This window comes from Drosophila santomea, chromosome 3L (assembly GCF_016746245.2).
Source record: "Drosophila santomea strain STO CAGO 1482 chromosome 3L, Prin_Dsan_1.1, whole genome shotgun sequence".
In the NCBI taxonomy this organism is placed as follows: domain Eukaryota; kingdom Metazoa; phylum Arthropoda; class Insecta; order Diptera; family Drosophilidae; genus Drosophila; species Drosophila santomea.
In genome coordinates this window covers 21,679,328-21,700,944 of record NC_053018.2, presented here as the reverse complement: position 1 = coordinate 21,700,944, position 21,617 = coordinate 21,679,328, and the positions used below count along the sequence as shown (strand labels likewise).

The window sequence follows — 21,617 nt, the reverse complement described above, 5'->3', positions numbered from 1 at the left end:
AAAGTAAAGTAACTGACACCACCATGCTTTGGATCATAGACCAACGATTTTTCCCTTGGTTTATAAAGTTAAGTTTAGGGTCTGGGTTTAATATACTTATGAAAATTCTTTATTTATTGGTAAGGATCTAATCTCTAAAATATATGCACCCTCCTTATGTATATGTATATATGTATTATATCTGCGGGTTGACTGAACTTAAATCATTGCAAAACTATCTTTAAATACTTATTTTTGCATTAGCTTGCTTGACTCTACCAATTTATGTTAAACTCGTTTTGTAAAATATGGTAGAATAATATGCTTGATAATTTATGAACGAAAACAAAGGGTATTTCTAATCGCAGGTTTCTCTTTTTTCGGATTTTAATAGCTACACAAAAGTCTTATTTAAATAATTATAAAAGACTAACTGTTTTGCTTCGTGTACTAAAGCGCCACCTGCGAGGAAGTGGCAGAAGTTACGAAAATTTAATTGGGAACGGATGGCAGCTCCCGACATCTGAGGAAATTGACAAGGCAACTATGGATCTATCGATGGCGACATATCGGTAGTAGCTATATTCGTTACTCCGCACATATCTGATACTATCGAGAGTGGCTAGCTCACCTCTATCATTTTCACAAACAAAGATTTGTTTAAATTATCAAAAACGCAGTTTGAGTGAAGTAAAAATAAAAGTTTATCGCTGCGACAATGGGAGCTGTTTTGGGCCTCTGTTCGGCCGCTCAGGTGAGAAAGTTATGAGCTAATTAGCCAGGTAAAATCCACAGGAAGTTCTGAACATTGGCTACAAATCAATAAAAGTAGACATATGTTTTTTTAAATGCGGAGAAATGTAGCATTTTAATAATTTGACAATAATAATCAGTGCGACGGTTATATTCATTTAAAAGCCTTAGCTATTGTTAACTGAATAAACTGCAAAATAAATATACAGGTTTCAATTAGAGCAATTTGAGTCCTACTGACTAATTTCTAATTTGTCCGCTAATTAATGTTTAAAAATAAATAATTTGTAATTTATATCATATACAAGTAAAGAATGTACCTCACATAGTTACTTAATTTGTAAGAAACTTCAAAAACTGAGTGATTCTTCTGAGCATCTTGACAATTATTTATTTAAGAAATATTTTACCAACCCTTCCTGAGGATCATCCGACTAAACAGTCCGGAGAACTATTGCAGTAGAACTTATTAGCAAGCTGAAATTATGTATATGTTTAAATTTCATACTCCCTTGCACTTGCAGTGCGCCATGTGCTGCGGAGGCACTGCAGCCAGCATGTGCTGCTCCGCCTGCCCCAGCTGCACCAATGCCTCCTCGTCGCGCTTCATGTACGCCTTCATCCTGCTGGTGGGCACCGTGCTGGGGGCGATTGCGCTGTCTCCGGGACTGCAGGACACCTTGAAGAAGATGCCCTTCTGCATCAACTCCACCTCGTCGTATAGCTCCGGGGCACTCAGCGCTGTCTCGGGAGGATCTCTGCAAGTGGACTGCGAGTACGCTCTGGGTTACATGGCCGTCTACAGAATTTGCTTTGGAATGGCCTGCTTCTTCGCACTGATGTCGCTGATTATGCTGGGTGTGAAAAGCACCAGGGATCCGCGTTCGCACATCCAGAACAACTTTTGGCCCCTGAAATTCCTGATCTGCTTTGGCGCTGCAATTGGAGCTATCTTCATCCCTGATGGATCCTTTGGTCCGGCCATGATGTGGGTGGGTCTAATAGGTGGCCTGGCCTTCATACTCGTCCAGCTGGTCATCATTGTGGATTTCGCTCACTCGCTGGCTGAAAACTGGATAGGTGAGTCATCTTGTTGCGCATCTTCCAAATGATTCATCTCGCTAATTATTAATTATTGCCTTCTTCACACAGAAAGCGCAGAAAACAGCCGTGGATATTACTATGCTCTCGCTGGAGTCACTCTTGTGGGCTATATCTTATCGCTGACTGGGATTACCTTGCTTTATATCTACTTCACCACCGTGAGTGTCGTTTCTTCTGATTGTTTGCTTGTAACTAGCACTATTTGCATACTTTTAGAGTACTGGCTGCGGCATCAACAAGTTCTTCATCTCCATCAATCTCATATTCTGTCTAGCGATCAGCGTTATTTCGATTTTGCCAGCCGTGCAGGAACGCTTGCCCCATTCCGGTCTATTGCAGAGCTCCTTGGTTACCTTATACACTGTGTATTTGACCTGGTCCGCAGTGGCCAACAACCCTGGTAGGAAAATAGCGCCAGAGTCTGTATGAGTTGCTTACTTGGTTTTACTGTTTTTAACCCATAGAAAAAGAATGCAATCCTGGTATGTTCGGTATGATGGAGGGATTCGGCAATGCGACAACCACGGCAGCACCACCCACCCACACCACCAGGGTCACCTTCGACACGACCAACATCATCGGACTGGTCGTCTGGCTGCTGTGCATCCTGTACAACTGCATCAGCTCGGCGGTGGAGGTTTCTAAGATCTCGCACGATAGCAGCGAGAAGCGTGGTAGGTGTTCTGTGGCCATTCCCCGTGTTCCGTCCGCATTCCCAGCCATTACCACACTTCCACAGTTTCCATCACGCATTCGATCGCCCTCACTTTTCATTTTCCTCGCTGTAAAGAAAACCGACGCTAATACTGGTTATTAACATTCGTTTCCTATTGCCGCTTTGTTTTTTCTTTATTTTTTGCCGACTAACCCAACTAATCCACTTGGTTACTTGGTACTTGAAACTGTGTGAAAAACATGGCCAACTGGCATCCCTCTTTGCACTCTGATTAATGTAGTTTTAACAGAAGCTCTATCAGACACAGAGGCGGGCACGGATGCCAAGGGACAGCCGAGCACCGACACCGAGACCGAAGGCGTTACCTATTCCTGGTCCATGTTCCATTTGGTCTTCGTCTGCGCTTCGCTCTACGTCATGATGACCCTGACCAACTGGTACAAGTGAGTAGAAGCGGACATAATCGTGCCAGCAAAATGAAATCCAACTCCAATGTTATTTTCCCTCAGACCTCACTCGGAAATCGAGCTGTTCAACGGCAACGAGGCTTCCATGTGGGTTAAGATCGTCTCCAGCTGGCTGGGTGTCTTCATCTATGGCTGGAGCCTTGCAGCTCCCATTGTTCTTACCAATCGCGACTTTAGCTAAGCGATTTTAGTATACTAACGTCTAGGAATGGTGCTTAACCGAGCGAAACGAGAATGCCAAAACGGAACGAAGAGGAACTAGTTTCCGAAACTGATGCAGATTAACCATACACAATTTTGACTCTAGATGTGGTGTCTACTCATTGATCTTATTCTCAAATTGCAAGAGTTATCAATATAAAAATTACTCTATATATACATACAAATACAACCAAACTTAACCAAATCACTGATGTTGCTCTAAATGGACACTTTCCTTGGGCAGAGCTTCTTTGAGTCGTTCGAGAGTAACAGCTTTGCCCAGGATCTCCATCATTTCCGCTACGCCGGGACCTTCCTTTAAGCCACTCAGAGCTGCCCTTAGTGTCTTCATCATTTGTGGAAACTTGATGTTTTCCTCTTGAGCAAAGGACTTTAGCTTAACGTTGAGTTCATCTTTGTGGAAGTCCTGGATTGCGTTGATTAGTTGCAGTAGGTGAGCTAGTTGCCCTGCGGTCAGGTCCTTGATTTGGTAATCGGATGGCTTCACCCACAGGAAACTCAGTTTGCTGCTGCTCAAATCCTGCAGCAGTACTAGGCGCTTTGATGACCAATGCAGCACATCCAGTATGTGGTCCTCGGCTAGATCTAAGTTGGGCCTAAAATAGCACAAGATTAGTAAGTTATGCTACAGTTATTCACGATTCAATGTTAGGGCTTACTGCTGCGGATAGGCCTGTTTCACCAGCTGCTGGACTAATTTGACCAACTTCGTTTGACTTTCGTTGCCGGACAAACGTTGCACAATCTCCAGGCGATTGAGATCATCGAGCAGTTCGGGATTAAGGCGACTCGGGTGGGAGTTGACCCGCTCTATGTGAAACTGCTCATAAAGCTCCCGCATGCTGAGCAGCTGCTGCTTGGCATTGGCTCGATGCTCGAACCCTCCGCCTGCAGAGACCACATAGTTTACCAAGGCCTGCGGAAAGTAGCCGCGCTCCCGGAAGTGCTGGATGCCGATGTCTCCTTGCCGTTTGCTTAGCTTGGTGCCATCCGCATTTACCAAAAGCGGCAGGTGGCCGAATTTCGGTGGGTGCCAGCCAAACGCTCTGAGGGAAGACATATCTCTAAGTACAATTTATTAAGGAGAGCAGTAATAAAACGAACTTGTAGAGCAGCAAATGCTTGGTGGTGGATATCTGCCACTCCACGCCTCTCAAGACGTGGGTAATGCCCATCAAGTGGTCGTCCACCACGTTGGCGAAGTGATAGGTGGGGAACTGGTCGCTCTTCATGACCACCGGATCGCCTTCGGTGTCGCTGACATTGTGGTGCACCTGGCCGTAAATTAGATCCTCCAGTGGTTCCTCGTGGTCCGTCAGCTTGAAGCGAATGCAGTGGGGCGTTTCCTTGGCCAGCAAGGAATCGACTTCCGCCGGCGTCAGATGCCGGCACTTGTTATCGTATCGTGGAACTTGCCGGGTTCTCAGCGCCTCCTTACGCAACAGATCAAGACGGCGTTCGGTGCAGAAACACCTGTAGGCGGTGCCGTTACGGAGCAGTTCCTCAATAGCCTTGCTGAGAATGGGAGGGCGTCTGTGTAATCGAGTCTTGAAGCAGGATGTAGCCACTAATCACCTGTAGGTTTCCGTTCGCTGACTTTGCACATAGGGTCCCAGTTGACCTCCAAACCCGGGTCCCTCGTCTATTTCTATGCCCGCCCAGCGCAGATCCTCCACCAGCCGTTCACTGGCACCCGGAACTAGTCGTGCTTGATCCGTGTCCTCGATCCGCAGCAGGAATTTCCCTCCCAAGTGTCTGGCGTACATGAAGTTGTAGAGAGCTGTGCGCAGCCCGCCCAGATGCAGGTGACCCGTGGGACTTGGGGCGAAGCGGACGCGCACCTGGGTGTGGGCGTGGCGCAAGCACTGCTGGATCAGGAGCCGCGGACTTATCTTCAACATATTTTTCTACAAATAAACTCCTTTGCCGGTATTTTGTTTACTTCAAACAGCTGATCGAAACCAGAGCTGTTAAGTCGTGTGAAGTCTAACAGTGGCATAACAGCAACGCGTCTTATTTGAATTTGAATGTAAAGTTCGTTTTTCTGGAAAGTTATTAAAATCTTTAGTTTTCTCTGTGATTAACATAATTTCCTGAATTCAAAATGGAGGTAAATCCTGAGTACATATTCTTCAGCGCTTTATTTAAAAAATGCATTTTCTTTACAAAGAGGAATCAATAAATTAGCAGCAATTTCTGGTTTGTGAACATTCGGCTTAGTTGCAAGTATTACACGGCTCAGGTAGGATGGATTGAAAGTTCTATTTAATGGAGCAGTTGGCCAGCTTGCTGGACAGCTTTTCGCCCTCGGGTGTCAGCAGGAAGTTGTCCTTCCACACGGCCAGACCATCGCTGTTCGTCTTGAAGTCGGCGGAGAGTTTCTCCCACACCTTCTTCTTGGGGTTAAGTTGCTCATCGGGCGTGCCACTGAATCCCTCGAAGGCGAGGCGACTGCCAGGAGTAGCACTTGCTGGCAGCACAATGGGATCCACAGTCGTATGGTCAGCGCTGGAGGAAATCGATGAAATGAATTAAATGATTGCAGAAAGCTTTTCATCGAAACTCACTTGGAGGTGCACAGAACCATGCCCTCGGATAAGATGCCGCGCATCTTAGAGGGCTTCAGGTTGCACAGAACCGCCACCAATCGCTGGTCCAGCTCCTCCTGGGTGACAAACTTCACCAGGCCACTAATAATCGTTCTGGGTTGCGCCTCAGCCAAGTCTATCTTCAGCACATACAGAGTATCGGCATCTGGATGACGCGTCACCTCCACGACCTTGCCCACTCGGATATCCAGGCGATGAGGTGCATCTTCGTCAGCTCCAGCAGCGGGAGCAGCTCCAGCTTTTACCTTGCCAGGTGGCGGATAAGCAGCAGCACTTAGTTTTCTAAAATATAAAATAAATAAAACTATTGCTTGGAACACCAATCCTGTATAGATAACCTACTGCAGTTCTGGCTTTTCAAAGGCCTTCCGAATAGGATCCAGCAGTCGGTTTATGTACTTTTCCACGGTAGCCTTCAGGTCACCCGGATGCAGTTTGTCCTCCGCGTAGTACTTCTCCAGCTCCTCGTACTTCAGGAAGGTAACATCGCCGCCGTGCTCCGCCTCCCGGTTAACCTCGAAGCCTTCGCCCTCCTTGAACAGCGAGAACAGTACGTGCTTTACAAAGGAAAGCAGGCCGTTGTCGGCAATGTTTCCTGGCTCACAGAAAGCCTTCTTCAGCTTCTTCTTCACGTTGGCCGGAGAGTCTAAGAGGTCGATCTTGGAGTCTTCCTCGGAAGATGACATCTTGCCACCAGCCAAGCCGGGAACTAAAAATGTAGATATGTAAGGTTTAAGGGAAGGTTTATTGTGAAATCGACGGGATGACTTACCCATGGGATTCATGAAGTGGATACGCTTTTCGTAGCCCAACTGCGGCAAGTACTTCTCCGAGAAGGTAAAGATCTTGCGCTGGTCCACGCCACCGAACTGGGCGTCCACCTTGAGGTACTCCTCGTCCAGAGCCTGCAGACCGGGATAGAGCAAGCCGGACAGCAGAGGGTACTCCACTTGTTTGACCACCTCCGCGCCCGCCTTCTTTGCATCGTGTTGCGTGACCACGGAGCTGAGCTTGTATACATCCAGGGTGTACTCCTTGGACAGCTGATAGTTGCTGCCCTTGACGAACTTCAGCTTCTCCAGCGGAACTCCGATTGAGCTCAACATGGCCTTGATGACTTGCTCGTAGTACTGGGTGCGCAGCTCAAGCAGAGACCAGGGTGCCTTCATGTTGTCCAGATAGGCGTGGAGATCGGCGAACAGGATGGTCACCTCGCATCCTGCCTTCAGGAAATCGGCAATCTTCGACATGGGCACGAAATAGGCGACATGTGGCTTGCCCGTTGTCGCTGTTCCCCAGTAGATCTTCAGGTCTCGCTCCGCCAGGATCTTGGTCAGCTTGTCGTCGCCGAGCGTCTCCTGCAGATTGCGCGTTATCAGCGCTTTCTTCTCAGCGGGCGTTATTCCGACCATTTTAAAGCAACTTATAAGATTTTCGCGTGCGCTGCGAAATCACAAAAAGTGAAAGAGGAAGAGCGCAACTGCATGCGTGGTGATCAGCTGTTTCTACAGCTGGTACCACCAGAGCTGTCCTAACAGCATTACCTAGCAGAGGTGTAAGTGCAAAGTTAAAAATAGCTAAAAATAAGCTATATTTGTAATAAATATTTGTAATAAATATAGAATTGAAAAACCGGTTGTAAAGGGGTTAAATAGATATAAAAATGCAGCAGTCTTTAGTACTGGTACCACAAAAAGCGGTAGCTTTGAATTTGTATCACTCCGCTCACAGAGCGTGTTCAAAGTGCACGGTATGTGAAAAATTTTGCAGTTTTATTAACTATTTATGCAAGAGGTTTCACCAAAATTCCACAGTATTCGAGGAGAATGCATTTTTCGGTTTCTACACCTACAAGCACAGACGTTTTTCATTCTTAAAGCTACCACTATATCGATTTTTTTACCAAGTGGCAACCATGAATTTCGCGGCAACTCACAAATAAAATAGTTTCGAAGAATCACGATGTCGAGGCGAATATCGATGTAAGAAATAAATAAATAGGAATTATAATAAGTACATACGTTTCAAAACAACTAATCCATTTCAGACTATCAACAAATTCTTTTTGGAAGACCAAGAAGATGGCCCTAAAAAGCGGGACGCTGCCGAGTCTTGTGCAGCGGGAGCAGCAGTGCGGCAAACACGGTGACCAACCTGCTTCTGTCTGGTCGATTTTTAGGTGAAATATGTAACTATATGTATGTAAATATGTAAGGGCCAATAAATCTCGGTAAAACCAAGGTAGAATAAATGTATAATATTACTTGCACGTGCAGGCATACCTGTTTAACCGAAGTACTAATTTTCACATATTTTTGAACTTTGAAGGAAAAAAGAAAGGGTTTGGAGTATGAGGTGTTGTTCTTGAACATGTTCTTTATCATATTCAAAAGAGATCGGATCCCCCCACGTCCCACCCCGAATTTCCCAGGCAAAAGATACTTTCAGCTCAGCGTAAAAAACGAGCGGCTTAGTGCCAATTCATTTACAAGCGCAGTCGCTTCGCAGTACGAAATTGTACGGCGGGCATACATTTTTTCCAGTATGGCGGCTTTAAATTATTTTAAATGAATGTGTATGATTAACTATTCTTCAAAAATATTAAATTGAATGATTATTTTGAACAAAAAGTGGATACATTTTAGCTACCTTCCCCCTTTTTAATGTAATATGTGGTATGAAATATTGTTTTCGAGATTTATCGGTGCAGGTATTAAAGGATAAAAAGGGGTTGGCTCATATTATTGTTACTACAGGCAATAAATATAAAATTGAAAATATAAATACCTGCATTTTTTGGGGAGTTCAGTCTTAATTGTACTTTTAAAACGAGAACAACAATGGAACTAAATAATTTGAAGGTATTCGAATTATGGATCAGCTCGTTTACTACCAGTGAATTTGAGTTAGCGATCCAAAAGGAGTTGGCTGTACCAATCTCACCTGAAGCCACCAAGAAAATTTAAAGATTATTTTATTTCCTTAAAAGAAATGAGGCATCATATACAAATAATCGATTTGCAAAGAGCAATTCTACATGGCTAAGTGGTATAAGAACGTTTGCAGAGAAGACAAATTTGGAACCCGAACCCAGCACATCCCAAGGACTAAAAAGAGGACGCCCAACGAAATCATTAGAGAAATATTGCGAATTGGCGAGGAGGAGAAAATTGCAAGAGACCACGCAACATATCCAGACGCGCTACATGTCCCAGGCGCTGTCAACGAAGTATGAAAAGGATTTGGACAAAACAAGGGCTCAACTAAGAAGAGTAGAGATTGCAAGTCCGGAGGAACTGCAGAGGACTAAAGAAAACATTTCTGGACCTGCGAAGCTATTTTCTACCAGTACAAGGATCCATCTGGACGACATAACTATTTCGGAGGGAAATATGTTCATGGCTTCGACTCAGAAGTGACGGTTCTGACTACTGGAACAATCCTCGGCCTTCTTCGGTTCATTACTGTCGCCCCATCTTTTTCAAGTATGCAAAAGAAACCCGAACATTGATTCAGGATACTGTGACTGACATCGAGGGCCAAATTTCTGAAATAAAACCCACGGAATATAGGACTTGGAAAGGAAGGAGCATCAAGGTACAATATGAATTTGCCCTTACAATGGTTGATGGAAAAGATCTCAATGTATTTACGGACACTAAGTCAACATGGAAGTGTGCCATCTGCCATAAAAACAAAAAGGATTTCAAAAGCGTGGACGACTCGAACAAGGATGAGCATAACTTGCAGCACGGTATTTCGCCTTGCATACAGGTTAAGGACTTTAAAGTTCATTTTCAAACTGGCGTACCAACTTCCAAGAACCAATGAACATTTTGATGAGGGCATCACATCAAATGAAAAAGAAGCGATCAGGAAGAAAATGATACAGGACGAATTTAAAGAGAAGCTAGGACTCAAGGTACACTCCCCAAAACCAGTTTACGGGAATACCAACTATGGGAATACCTCCAGAGCATATTTTCACAATCACAAGGAATCTGCTAAAATTACTGGAGTAAGCCAACCCATAATAGAAAGATTGGGTGTGATCTTGAACACAGTAAATTGCAGAGAAAGCGTGAATGCTGAAAAATTCGGAAAATATGCTGCGGAGACATCACACCTGCTGGAGGCTACCTATCCTGATAAGAAGATGACGCATACGATTCACAAAATGCTTCCCCACGGAAAGGATCTAAAGTTTGCCAATTGGTGAATTATCCAAGGAAGCCCAAGAAATTCAGGTACTCCAACCACATGAAAATGTCAAGGACGAAACAAAATGCTGATCTATTTTGTATGTTGGCGGCATCTTCTGATCATTTTCTGGTTTCGTTAAGAAGCACTAGATATAAAACTAAATACATACATATGTATGTAACTTATAGTTATGGTCCAGATTGTTCTGTTATTATTAAATATTGTAGAATAAGATGAATTATTTGTAAAAAAAAAAAGGTAAAAATAGATTAAAAATTCATAAAATTAAAAATAAAAAAATAAAATTGTTTTTTTTTTTGAAACATTAAATATGTACCATACTTGCATTTTCAGAGAAAACAAATTGGATAAAAATTGAGAAAACTGCCTTAAAAAAACATTAATTTTTGAGTATAACATCTACTATTTATCAGCATGGCCATTTATTTTTAGTATCGCCACTTATTATATTATATTATATTATAATAATTGACCCTAAAGTATCTAAGGCGCCACTGTGCAGCTGTGCATGTTCCGGCGTTCATAGTGCGGCGCCACCTTTAATTGCGTTAAAAGTCCCTAGTTTTTTTAATTAAGTGTATTTTTTATATTTTATAGCCATAATTTTTGACTAATAGAATATAAAATATTTATTTTAAATACTCAACAGTAAGGGCATAATGAAAGCGAGCATATTGTTTCATTATGTGGCACCGAATTCGCTCCCTATCTCTATCGCTCCCGAACATCTATTCGCCTCGTTTATATTCGCCTGTATATTTTACATACGTGTAATTTGACATGAACTCGAAATATCTTGGACTGTGAAATTCGCCTGTACATTTTACTACGTGTAATTTGAAATGAACCCGAGGTTCGAATCTCGGGTTGAGAACTCGAGCGAAATGCTTACGTTTTTCCGCTTGCCGATAAATGTTGATGCTCATATAAATTAAATAAAACAAAAGAAACGCTTCTGCTGAGTTTCACGGCTCAGATAGTGGGAGTGCGATTATAAATAGTTTTGGAATATCGATAGAAATTAAGAAATATGACTTATAATTAATTTACAAGACTAATTAAACAAAAAAAGACAAACAACAATAAACAAAAATTGCAGATGTGGGCGGCTTGTAGTTATGAGAATCTGCATTCTTCGTCTCAACTTTCTAGCCTAAAAATATCCTAGATCGCAGATTTTTTAAACAAGAATAATATATATATATATATATATATATAGTTTGTAGGGTCCGTAACGCATTCTTCTACCTCTTAGATACTTTTTAAAGAATTTAGTATACGCTTTTACTTTACATGAAACGGATATTGGCATTCTTAAGTCGGATATATTGTAGTCGTATGATATCCCTAAAATGCAGTCAGCTTGCATTTCTTGTTTCATATTATAATACAAAATAATATAAAAGTATATCATTTTGTGTCGTTATGTATGAAGTAAAACGTTAAGGGGTTTTTCTCCTTTTTGTTTTATTAAATCTAGCATGCCACCATCATCATCATGTCCTAATTTTATCTATATTGTATTATCGATACCTTATGCAAGGTAAGGTAAACCTATAAACTACGAATCATGTAATTAGCTGGCAAGATGCCACTTGGGATCCCAAAAGTATTTGACTAAAGGAACAACATCCTTGAATGGGTAATCAACGGCAACTCCCCCGCCAACAATTACCATCAGAAGCGGGAATACAAATTGAGAGAATATTATTAACAGGCCGTATTAAATTTCATTGAAGGGAGGAAGAACAAAGCGGAAGTAAATTTCATTATTTTGATTTCAACGAGATCAATCTTCTGCCGCGTCATCGTCGTCATTATGACGCTGATCATGATGAGCAAGCTGGCATCGGATCAGCGCAGCCGCAGCGACCGTTAACACCCATTGCAGTTTTCAGAGTTGTTAGAGGAAACTTCCCGTAAACCCCAAATCGCAACCCTATAATATAAACTATCCTCCATTCCATACTATTCCATACCATACCAAACTGCCGCTGCAGTTGCGCGCCGAGCTGTCAGACGTTGATTGCGACGATGCCGCTTTGTGCGAGCGTGTTTTTTGTGCCCCCTTCGACGATTTCGGACCAGGATAACGAACTCCAGAGGACTCCGGATCGGAAACCCTCTCCCGTCTACCCTTTTCACGGCATTGAATTTCCCCCTTTCGTTTTTTAGGCCGTCTCGCATTTGTTTTTGTTTTGTCCTCCGCGAGATTTTTTTTAGCAGCGGGTTGAATGATTTTTTGCGCAGCTGCTCTGGGTTGTATGGTTTTGCGAAGCGCTCTTTGTTGATCGCCACTTGATGGGAAAACACTCGAGTTTCGACTTCGATCAGAGTGTAGGTGTTAGAGATCACTAAAGGGAAAACTTTACTGCGGGTAGCCGAGCTCCAGAAGAAATTAGCTATCTTGCTTACGAAATGATCAAGAAAATGTGGTACCAAAAGGTCACTTAAGTTCCTTGCCGGATTTCCCTACTCATCCTCTTTTTTAGGGGAAAAGAAAACAAAAAGCAAGGGAAGTGTTCAAAAAACCGTAAGTAATTGCCGGGATATGCGTGCAAATATTTTCTATTTTTGCCCAAAAAACCCTAACCATTTTTTACAGTTTTCGCTAACCCTCCCCTCGTTTGCAATTAAAAAAGCAAAAAATCCATAGAAAACCGAGACCTATTTGGACTCGGGTTCACTGTGCAAAAAGGCTAGATGAGGAGCGTGATTGTGCAATGATCGGGAAAACGAAATCTGAACTTAATGCACTCTGTCCGGAGAAATGGAAAAATTGCTTGATTGAGTGACAGTCTATGTGGAGCAGATGATATATGGGTTTTCCTGGGATCTTGAGGATTCCATGCAAATTAGGGGTTGCTCTGCTCCCAATTCATTTGTCCCTCCTTCGGAGTCTCAAATTAGTTGCGCATCTTGCGATCACATTTGTCTGGGTCGCTTGGCATCTTTTTACCTTTTTTAAGATTGACAAAAGAAGGGACCAAATCCTGTAAAAAATCTACGTTTTTTCCTTTTAGCAAGGCGCCCCTTCGAGGGGAGGAAGATCTGTTTCTTACCTAGACCCTGACATTTTCCCACATTCCCTTCAGTTCATTCACCTTTTAGGGCAGGGATCACTGGGATGTGCATCGGTTGCAGCATCAACATCCAAGATTATGTTCCGTCTGCCGGATCACCAAAGAAGTGGTTCAAATTATCAAAAGGGTTTGTTCCTAAGCTGTTAAAATGCAGCACAGACTGCATTAATTCGTTTTGGCATAATGAGTGTATTTATAGTCATCTGCGAGTCAAATGAAGAATCCTTTATCCTCATTGTAATCATTTTCCTAGCCAGACATCTAATTAATCTACATTTCAAAGTCCAAGCAACGTGACGTTACCTTTAATTTTTGTTGTAAATGCATTAACGTGATTATTATATAATTTATCTTTATACTTGTAAATTAACTTATCGTATATTTTTTTAGTTCTGTAAAATCTAAAACAAACTCATTTTGCATTATAGACACATAAATAAATAAGTAAAAATAAATAAATAAAAATCGTTCAGATGCTAGATGTAAGAATGTTATTTAACATTATTGTGAAAAAACTGGTTTAAATAAGTATTAGGTGAGCTTAAGGTGAGTTTATTATTCGTCTTGTAAATTTCTATTTGCAAAAAAAACTTTTGGCCACGCCCACTCTAACGCCCACAAACCGCACAAAGCTGCCACGCCCACACTTTTGAAAAATGTTTTGATATTTTTTAATTTTTGTATTAGTCTTGTAAAGTTCTATCTATTTGCCAAAAAACTTTTGGCCACGCCCACTCAACGCCCACAAACCGCCAAAAACTGTCAGTGCTGAAGACTCTCCTTTGCACTTCCAATAGCTGAGTAACGGGTATCAGATAGTCGGGGAACTCGACTATAGCGTTCTCTCTTGTTTTGAAATAATTTCTTTCTGTTAAAAAATTATTAATTTTATAGATACTTTCATTTTAAATGATTTGTTCGTCGTAAGCAGTTAAAGTAGCATTAATGATGTATTAAATACTTAAATACTTGTTTCGTATCTTTCATCGTGGAATTAATTTAAATTTATTCCAAGTGGCTCTCCCGTGAGCTGCCAAACAATTTCATTCACGCTTTTTAAATAACAAAATGCAAATGAACCAAGAATTAAAAAAAAACGAATTTAATTTGACAGACAAGCAGGGGACTAAACAGAAAGAGAAGACCAAAGGTCCTTTGAAAACGAAGCGGGAAGAGTTAGCGAACTGCCAGAAATCAAGGATATAAAAAAGCGCGCCAAACGAGGAATTTGTAAAAAACGGCCGAAACAAAGAGAGGATCGAAATTCGCAGTTTGCTGTTGCCGTTGCCGTTGCCGTCTGGGATTATTGGGCAAGGACAACCTCATGATGATGGAAACGCAGATCATGACGCTCGGGATAATGATGATACGAGACTCTGTTTGCACAATTTGCAGGCTCACACACACCGGCACACAATCGCAATCGCAATCAAACAATAGGGAGAGCCGAAGGCAACCCGTTTTTTAAGGGTTTCCCATTCAGCCTGCCAAGGGGATGAACATCATCCTCCAGCCTCCTCCCCCCTCCCCGTGTCCTTCCAAATTACGTTTCACCCCTTTGTAAAACTCTAAAAAAAAGAGGCGAGAGCGATCGTTTCAAACTTTTTTGCAGCAGCCGCTGCGGATACTTTAAAAAATTCTTGTCGACGCATTCGAACGGGGAATTAGTCGTGAAAAGTGCGTGGCCGGATGAGCAGCATAGCTCCGAAATTTTATTTTAAATTCTTTAAATTTCTTATAATTTGTCTGGACTGAAATTAAACATGGCTTTAATTGTATATATCTCTTTAAACTCCGCAACGACGTTGTATTCAAATAAAGAAGCATTTTACCGGGAAGTACAACCATCACAAAATCTTACATTTATTCGAAAACATTTTTTAAAACATGCTTTATAATTGGACCCAATATATTCAATTTAATAGTTTATTTTAAAGAAATAATTTTTTTAAATTCCATAAAGCTCATATATTTTAACGGAATGACAGTTCGAATTTCTTTAAATACATTGATCTATAAAAAAAACTCTGTAAGTTTGAAAAGTGCGCGCAAAAATTAAGGACAACGTACGTACATATGTACATATAAAATTTATAAAAAGCACGTGGTCCTGGCGGAATATTTTTTGGATTTTGCGCATTTGAAACTTTAAAGTGCAAAAAGAGAGAGCGAAAACGAATCAAAAACCAAAGCAGACGCCGCGTGGAGAGCAAAAAGTGAAAAACGCCGACAAAATAATAGCAAAAGAAAACTTATGAAACCGAACTCGCAGCACATTCTGGTCCCAAATCATTTGTTTAAAACAAACGTTCAAAAGTTACAAAAAACAAACCACAAAATTTTAAAACTAATCAAAACGAAAAAGATAAAGGTTTACCAAGAATAAAAAGATTAAAATCAGCTAAATTCATGCTATGCAATATTGGTGAATATTTTTGGTAAGCTTTTCTGGACACACACAAATTCGGCAAACCCAAACCATTTGGACTAAAAAAACTTTGTGAACTTTGTGAAACGGCTCGGAAAACCAATGCATGGTATTCAAAATTTCCACACTACTTTAGTTTGAGGCATTTTTACCATGTGCATTTTACTATACGTGCGTATAGAGACAGTAGACACTTTTCACTTTTTCAAAGATGGCCGCCGGGAGTGAGGACACCAGGCGGGGGGTGTCTGCGTTGGGCTGGAGTGTGAAGGGGGTGGGGGAGGCGGCTGTTGCTCTTTTATAAACAATGTAAAGAGGAATGACTTTATGTAATATTCCCCTCTATCATCAATATTAGTTTCTTGGTTTATGACAATGGAAATTAGGGTACACAATCTAAATCAAAAGCTTCATTACTTCCACTATTGAAAATGATGTCTCAAAAGTATGCAACATTCGGAGAGCTCAGGAATAAAAAATACAATAAAATATCATAAAACAAAAAAATAATTAAAAAACTTAATCAAAAGATTCATCATTAAAATACGCATATTTTTATAAATAAGTTTAAACTGAATCGGATTACATTTTCACTGATTTCTGACAAGTCTAAGGTTAAAACATCAATAAAAAATCCAAAAGGGGTATCATTTTAAAATGAATTCCCTAACAGAGAAAATGCATTGCTTATAAATACAAATTTGTATTATTAAATTCCATACACCAACTATCAAAAAGTAATGCCACCAAAATCATATACCAAATGAAAATTTAACATATCCGCGTGTTCATCAATGGTAAATCTTGGCATCTGTAAAACTTGAAAAAAAAATTAATCTTTATTTTATTGATTTTACGATCGATCTATAAATGTAATTTTAATGCAATAGCTTGTTTATAAAACCACAATTTAATAATTCCAATATTCACAACATTTTCATAACTGAGACAACGATCAAAATAATATGTTAAATTTAAAGTATATAATGCGTGTACCTATTCCAAAATTTACTTAATTGCCACAATCTAATTAAATTACCGGACAAAAAGTTTTCGACATATTTCCAGTTTTGCAGACGCCATTTTTGCAATCACATATAACAATACAGAACCCAACAAAACTAGAACCACCCCTCGCTCTGGCAAGTAGATCATTTTGGGCCGGACAGCCCGGCTGACTCACAGACTGACCATGCTAAGCCACAGAACAGAATTCTCTCTATAACGCTATCAACCCCTAGAAGTGACAGTCACCACCACCACCAACACCATCACCACCACCGAAACTCAGCTCTTGTAGAATGGTCAAGCGGCATGGTATGGCAATGGTATGGCCAAAAGAAAAAGAAACAATAACAATATAGTGGTAGGCGGGGATGGTGATTATTCCATCCTCATGTGTGAGTGCATTTGGAAAGACCTTGTGCTGGTCAGTAAAGGCTGAAAAACCGGCCAATGGCCACTGGCCAGTGGGTATGGGTATGGGTATGGGTATGGGTATGGGTATGGGTATGGGTATGGGTATGGGTATGGGTATGGGTATGGGTATGGGTATGGGTATGGGAACAAAATGGCAAAGTTGAAGGAAAACGTCACTCGTAGAACCCGAGCTCTAAGAACAAAACAATGCTTGGCAAAACTATTTAACTATGTAAATTCATCAGAAATAAAGACAATCTTATGGAAAATAGCAGTTCAGCACTTCGAGCCCCTACACAAATTCCTTAAACAAATCAAAACGCAATAATAAACTTCCACGTAAAAAAACGCTAGAAATTTTTTTTGATTTTAATAGAAAATAGAATAGAAAAACATAACTTTGGCGAAAAAAATGCATCAAGAGGAGAGACACCCTGAAAAATTAAATTTAAAATAGTTCTCAAGTAAAATAAAATATTCTTTAAAAACTTTTGAGTTAGGAACATTTACATTTAGAAACAATACATTTAATTATTTAGATAATCAATACATAAAATAATATAATAAATCGGATATTGAACAATGATTAAAAGAAGAGAACGTTTTACAAAAAGCTGAAAATAATAAAAACCCACTGGTCAAACCTATAGAAAAGATACATATTTAAGGGAAGTCATGTGATAATTACATAACAAATTTAAAAAAAAAAAAAAGGAAAGAAGCCAGACTTGGCATGCCGAAGCTTATATACCCTTGCAGTAATTATATACAAAAGAAAACATTTGCATACCGAATAAGAACATTTTATGATAAAAAAAAAAACAAATAATTTTCAAGCCATTTCTACGGCAGTTGTTTGATACAGTCATCCGATTTTAATCAAATGTAAGCCGAAATTATATTTTACATATGTAAATTTTTGTATACTAAATTAGAACGCTTTATGATCCAGAATCAGCAACATTCGCATTTCATTTATATTAATTAAATGGTACTGATCCTTCTGTTAATATACTCCCTAATAATATGTTATATTGTCACCCGAATTTTATCAAAAGAAAACCGAAATGATATATGTATAGTTGAAAACCTGATGTATACCGAACTAGAACGGAATGGAAAAAACAACAAACCAATGATTTTTTTTCAATTAATTAGATAGTAGTTTTCCAACTTTTTCTAATGCAGCTGTATCAGTTGCCTGATCTTTATTACAAAATTAAAATCAAAATTGCATATTGTCCAAAAACAGGTGTATACCGAATTAAAACATTCGGTGAACAAAAACAACGAAGGTTTTTTTCTTTCCGATTATTCCTACATGATATAGTGGTCTGATCCAATCAAGCATGGCTATACCGGGTCGGCTGTTGATACTGATCAGGAATATATATATTTTATAGGGTACTTACTGCGCTGCTCTGTTCTCAATGAAATTAATATACCACCTGCAAGCGTATGAAAAAAACATGTTTATAATTTAGAAACTATTGATTGGTATCCAAAACCCGTATTACCATATGAAAATACTTGGCCAAAAGTTAGAGTAAACGTATTAAAAAACCTGCCTATCCCTTTTAGACCCAAATTATTTTTTGATTTTTCTCAACATTTCTTAAAGATCAAAGTTGCAAAACTTAACGTAGGTTAAGCCTTCTAATGACACTATTATCTACCCGATCGCATTTTTGATTTGGATTTAGATAAGCAACCTAAAACTTTACCCACTTTGCTTTTCTACTTATTAGATAAGTGACAAAAATTAGGATTCGCTGAACTAAAATGAAACATAACATTTATAGAATTTTCTCTCATATTGCGTTACAAACTTTTCCAAAAAAAAATGTGCAAACAAGCTTAAAATGGATTGCCATGTGACATGGCCTGAAATAACTTTTTACACAAAACTTGTTCCGATCTCTTTAAATTATGCACACATTAAATCGATTCCCCGCTGATTTGGGATATTCCGCTGACATTGTATCAATCTATAAATGGGGGAAATATTTTACGACACTTTCTGGCAATTAGCAGCCAAAGCCTGAACTTAATACACGTGCGTACACCTGAACTCTTGACACGAAGTGCTGTCCGCACGTTTCCACGACTCTTCCTTGCTCTCGCCACTGCCAGCGATCAAATGAAAATCCGGAAAATGCATTTTCCGTGTTAGCTGCTAGTCAAACTGCTTAATTGCGCATTAAATATGCAGAAAAGTAGGCAAAACGAACGGAAAATATGCAAAGGGGGTAGGGATCGGGAACTGGTAACTGGGAAGTCCTACGCTGACCAAATTGCTGTGGCAAGTGTGGAAATATATCGTATCAACAGACAATATTGCGCTTGACAGTTTTTCCTGTCAACCCCCTGGAAAACCCGCCATCCCCTCCGCCCATCAATGTGACACCTGACTTGCCGAACACACTCAGCACATCTCCATATCCTTTTTACGTAACCATCCCGAAAAGGTTGAAAGTCGAAGTCAGCTAGCAAAAGCCACAATGCCGCTGCCCGTTTCGCATTCGAACGGATTTATTCTCATTTTTTTGTTTGCTTGCCTGATTTAATTGACGAGTACTCCGCAGGATGTGACAAGTGCGGTAGATGTGGAGATCCAAGAAATAGCCTTAATAGAATTTCCATTTGTGTCCATTAGGCCTTGCTGCGGCATTCCTTGACGGAAAAAATAAGTTATGGCAATGCGATGGCCATGCGAATTGATGGTTTTTTAAGATGAATTAAATTAAGGCTGACTTAATTAATATAAAAGTATGCATCGAAATGAGATGATGAATACGCACTTCCAAAATTACTATAATCTCTATACAGTAGTTCAGAGTTTTTCAAAATTTTTAAACTGAAGTAAAGGTGTTTGTAATAAAAGAAATTCAAAAAAATAGAATGAACGTTATACAATTATATACAATTATTTCAAATACAAACATAAATTCCTTATTCTATAAAATAATTACTATATTTAATTAGCCTCGTACTCGACACTAATGTGCATGAGAACGATTCCTTTTTACTTAAGGACTCCTAAGCTCAGTCTTGAATAAGAGGCTAATTAAAGCTGTGCTAAAATTAAGTGCACATCCAGTAATAGTCGTACATACTAACACTCAATCTAACTCACTAAGAAGAAAACATACATACATACGAAAGGATTCCTTCGCACAATATCTTGTCATTGGAATTCAGCAATCGAAGCAATACAATTTTAGTTCAAATTACATTCTTCAAGTATAAGGAATCTATTGGTTCGCAAATTTAAAAATTGTATTATTAACATAGAGCAAATATTCAATTTATCATAACAGAAATATTAGGCGAATTGCTGTGAGTGCTTTCATACCACACTGTTATAATATTTTTTCAAAAGACTTAAACAATTATTTAATCTAACAGACACACAACTTCTGACTTATTAGTTGAAAAATCAATGAGTTCACCTGATTCATTATATTCTCGCACTTTATTTTGTAGTATCTATCAATCTAATAAACATTTTAACTGATGCTTTCTAACAGCAAATCAGCACTCATCACACTAACATTAACTAAATTCTTTATTGTCGTTATTTTTCTAATATTTGTATTGCAAAAGTCTTTAAAAAATCTTTAACAATATTCAACCTGCATATCATCCCAACTTTGGCTGCCTTTTGTTTACCTGATCACAATCTAATTAGCCAACATGGAATCTCGAACCGCAACTGTCGGAATTAAACTTGAACCGAAACTCAACCGAAAGTTGAGAGAGATAGAAGGTAAACAGGATTTTTCCGAGCACATCAATTAGAACATTTCCCCAAAAAGTTGCAGGTTAAATTGTTGAAATGCTAGAGCTGGCCGGGAATCCATCAAGGAATCCCTTCCAGCAACTTGGCATTACTGGCGGCATTACAAATGGCTGAGACTTGGCTGGCTGTCAGTTTGGGTTCAGTTCGTGTTGTGTTGTGTTGCCCTGTGACTTTTTAACCTAATGAATAATAGATTGGCCCAATTGTCACGCAAAAACAATGCCGCGGAATAGATGGATAAGGGTTTTGCTGCGATGATGTCGGGTCTGCGAAGTTTACTTCTCCAAATTTTAGACACATTTTCCATTCCATTCCATTCGAAGCCATACAATACAATTGCCTGCCTTTTCTTTGCTGTTTATTTCAGCTGAAGTGTCGCCTTCGATAGATTTTGGCATTTGTTACGGAACTTGCATTCACCTGGGAAATCGTGGCAGGCATCTGGAAATGATTAGCACTTGCTCTACCTTTTCCTGTCGGCTTAAGTGGCGCCCACTTGCATTTGTTTTGCCCTTTACATGCTTCTTGGCAAAGTCAAAAAGTAATTAGCATATTGAAATGTTGCACAGGCCTCGCCTCCAGAACAACTTTATAAATAATTTAGACAGCATATTTGATGCACTTCGGTTGTAATAGCTGCATTTGCCAGTTCTTTGCTAATGTTGCAATGTTACATGTTGCCGTGTGCTGGCTTCAATATTTAATTGCGAAAAATCTCCCAGCCGCGAAAGGGGTTCAATTTGGCTACGCTATCCCTCGGCTACTTCATCCTTAGGCCTCTTAAAAGCGTGTCAACAGCTTGTCAATCACAATTTCGCAAATAAAATGTAAGTGTCAGCTCATGGAAATTT

General features: G+C 39.9%; 3 protein-coding genes and 1 long non-coding RNA gene across 6 annotated transcripts; 2 read left to right on the top strand and 2 right to left on the bottom strand.

Annotated features, from left to right (window-relative positions):
• The first annotated feature begins 577 nt into the window (after positions 1 to 577).
• On the top strand, positions 578 to 3,385 carry LOC120448031 (serine incorporator 1). Of its 3 annotated transcripts, none has more exons than XM_039629774.2 (7): positions 578 to 733; positions 1,257 to 1,812; positions 1,885 to 1,994; positions 2,053 to 2,236; positions 2,301 to 2,510; positions 2,814 to 2,955; positions 3,022 to 3,385. In XM_039629774.2, the coding sequence occupies exons 1-7, from the start codon at positions 698 to 700 to the stop codon at positions 3,158 to 3,160; spliced, it is 1,377 nt and encodes a 458-aa protein (XP_039485708.2). In that variant the 5' UTR covers positions 578 to 697; the 3' UTR covers positions 3,161 to 3,385. The 3 variants fall into 3 exon arrangements, with proteins under 3 accessions (XP_039485708.2, XP_039485707.2, XP_039485706.2); XM_039629773.2 differs by having other exon boundaries at positions 2,802 to 2,955; XM_039629772.2 differs by having other exon boundaries at positions 2,793 to 2,955.
• LOC120448030 (probable glutamate--tRNA ligase, mitochondrial) lies at positions 3,379 to 5,162 on the bottom strand. The gene is made up of 4 exons (XM_039629771.2): positions 4,777 to 5,162; positions 4,306 to 4,716; positions 3,861 to 4,247; positions 3,379 to 3,797 (listed from the first exon to the last, which is right to left on the bottom strand). Exons 1-4 carry the CDS (start codon positions 5,100 to 5,102, stop codon positions 3,386 to 3,388), a joined length of 1,536 nt encoding a protein of 511 aa, XP_039485705.2. The 5' UTR covers positions 5,103 to 5,162; the 3' UTR covers positions 3,379 to 3,385.
• A 165-nt stretch (positions 5,163 to 5,327) lies between these two features.
• Positions 5,328 to 7,292, bottom strand: LOC120448027 (tyrosine--tRNA ligase, cytoplasmic). Its single transcript, XM_039629769.2, has 4 exons — positions 6,583 to 7,292; positions 6,153 to 6,519; positions 5,769 to 6,092; positions 5,328 to 5,709 (listed from the first exon to the last, which is right to left on the bottom strand). The coding sequence occupies exons 1-4, from the start codon at positions 7,220 to 7,222 to the stop codon at positions 5,463 to 5,465; spliced, it is 1,578 nt and encodes a 525-aa protein (XP_039485703.1). The 5' UTR covers positions 7,223 to 7,292; the 3' UTR covers positions 5,328 to 5,462.
• Positions 7,293 to 7,421: 129 nt separating this feature from the next.
• Positions 7,422 to 8,023, top strand: LOC120448032. The gene is made up of 3 exons (XR_005616085.1): positions 7,422 to 7,560; positions 7,625 to 7,792; positions 7,858 to 8,023. It is a non-coding gene; the product is annotated as an uncharacterized LOC120448032 (long non-coding RNA).
• Positions 8,024 to 21,617: the final 13,594 nt, after the last annotated feature.

Coding starts and splice junctions, on each gene's coding strand:
- LOC120448031 (XM_039629772.2), top strand. CDS start 698: ATGGGAGCTGTTTTGGGCCTCTGTTCGGCCGCTCAG. Junction 1,813..1,884: donor GCTGGCTGAAAACTGGATAG/GTGAGTCATCTT, acceptor TTCTTCACACAG/AAAGCGCAGAAAACAGCCGT. Junction 2,237..2,300: donor CGCAGTGGCCAACAACCCTG/GTAGGAAAATAG, acceptor TTTAACCCATAG/AAAAAGAATGCAATCCTGGT.
- LOC120448030 (XM_039629771.2), bottom strand. CDS start 5,102: ATGTTGAAGATAAGTCCGCGGCTCCTGATCCAGCAGTGCTTGCGCCAC. Junction 4,717..4,776: donor CAGCGAACGGAAACCTACAG/GTGATTAGTGGC, acceptor TCCCATTCTCAG/CAAGGCTATTGAGGAACTGC. Junction 3,798..3,860: donor AAACAGGCCTATCCGCAGCA/GTAAGCCCTAAC, acceptor GTGCTATTTTAG/GCCCAACTTAGATCTAGCCG.
- LOC120448027 (XM_039629769.2), bottom strand. CDS start 7,222: ATGGTCGGAATAACGCCCGCTGAGAAGAAAGCGCTGATAACGCGCAAT. Junction 6,093..6,152: donor TTTGAAAAGCCAGAACTGCA/GTAGGTTATCTA, acceptor TTTATATTTTAG/AAAACTAAGTGCTGCTGCTT. Junction 5,710..5,768: donor ATGGTTCTGTGCACCTCCAA/GTGAGTTTCGAT, acceptor GATTTCCTCCAG/CGCTGACCATACGACTGTGG.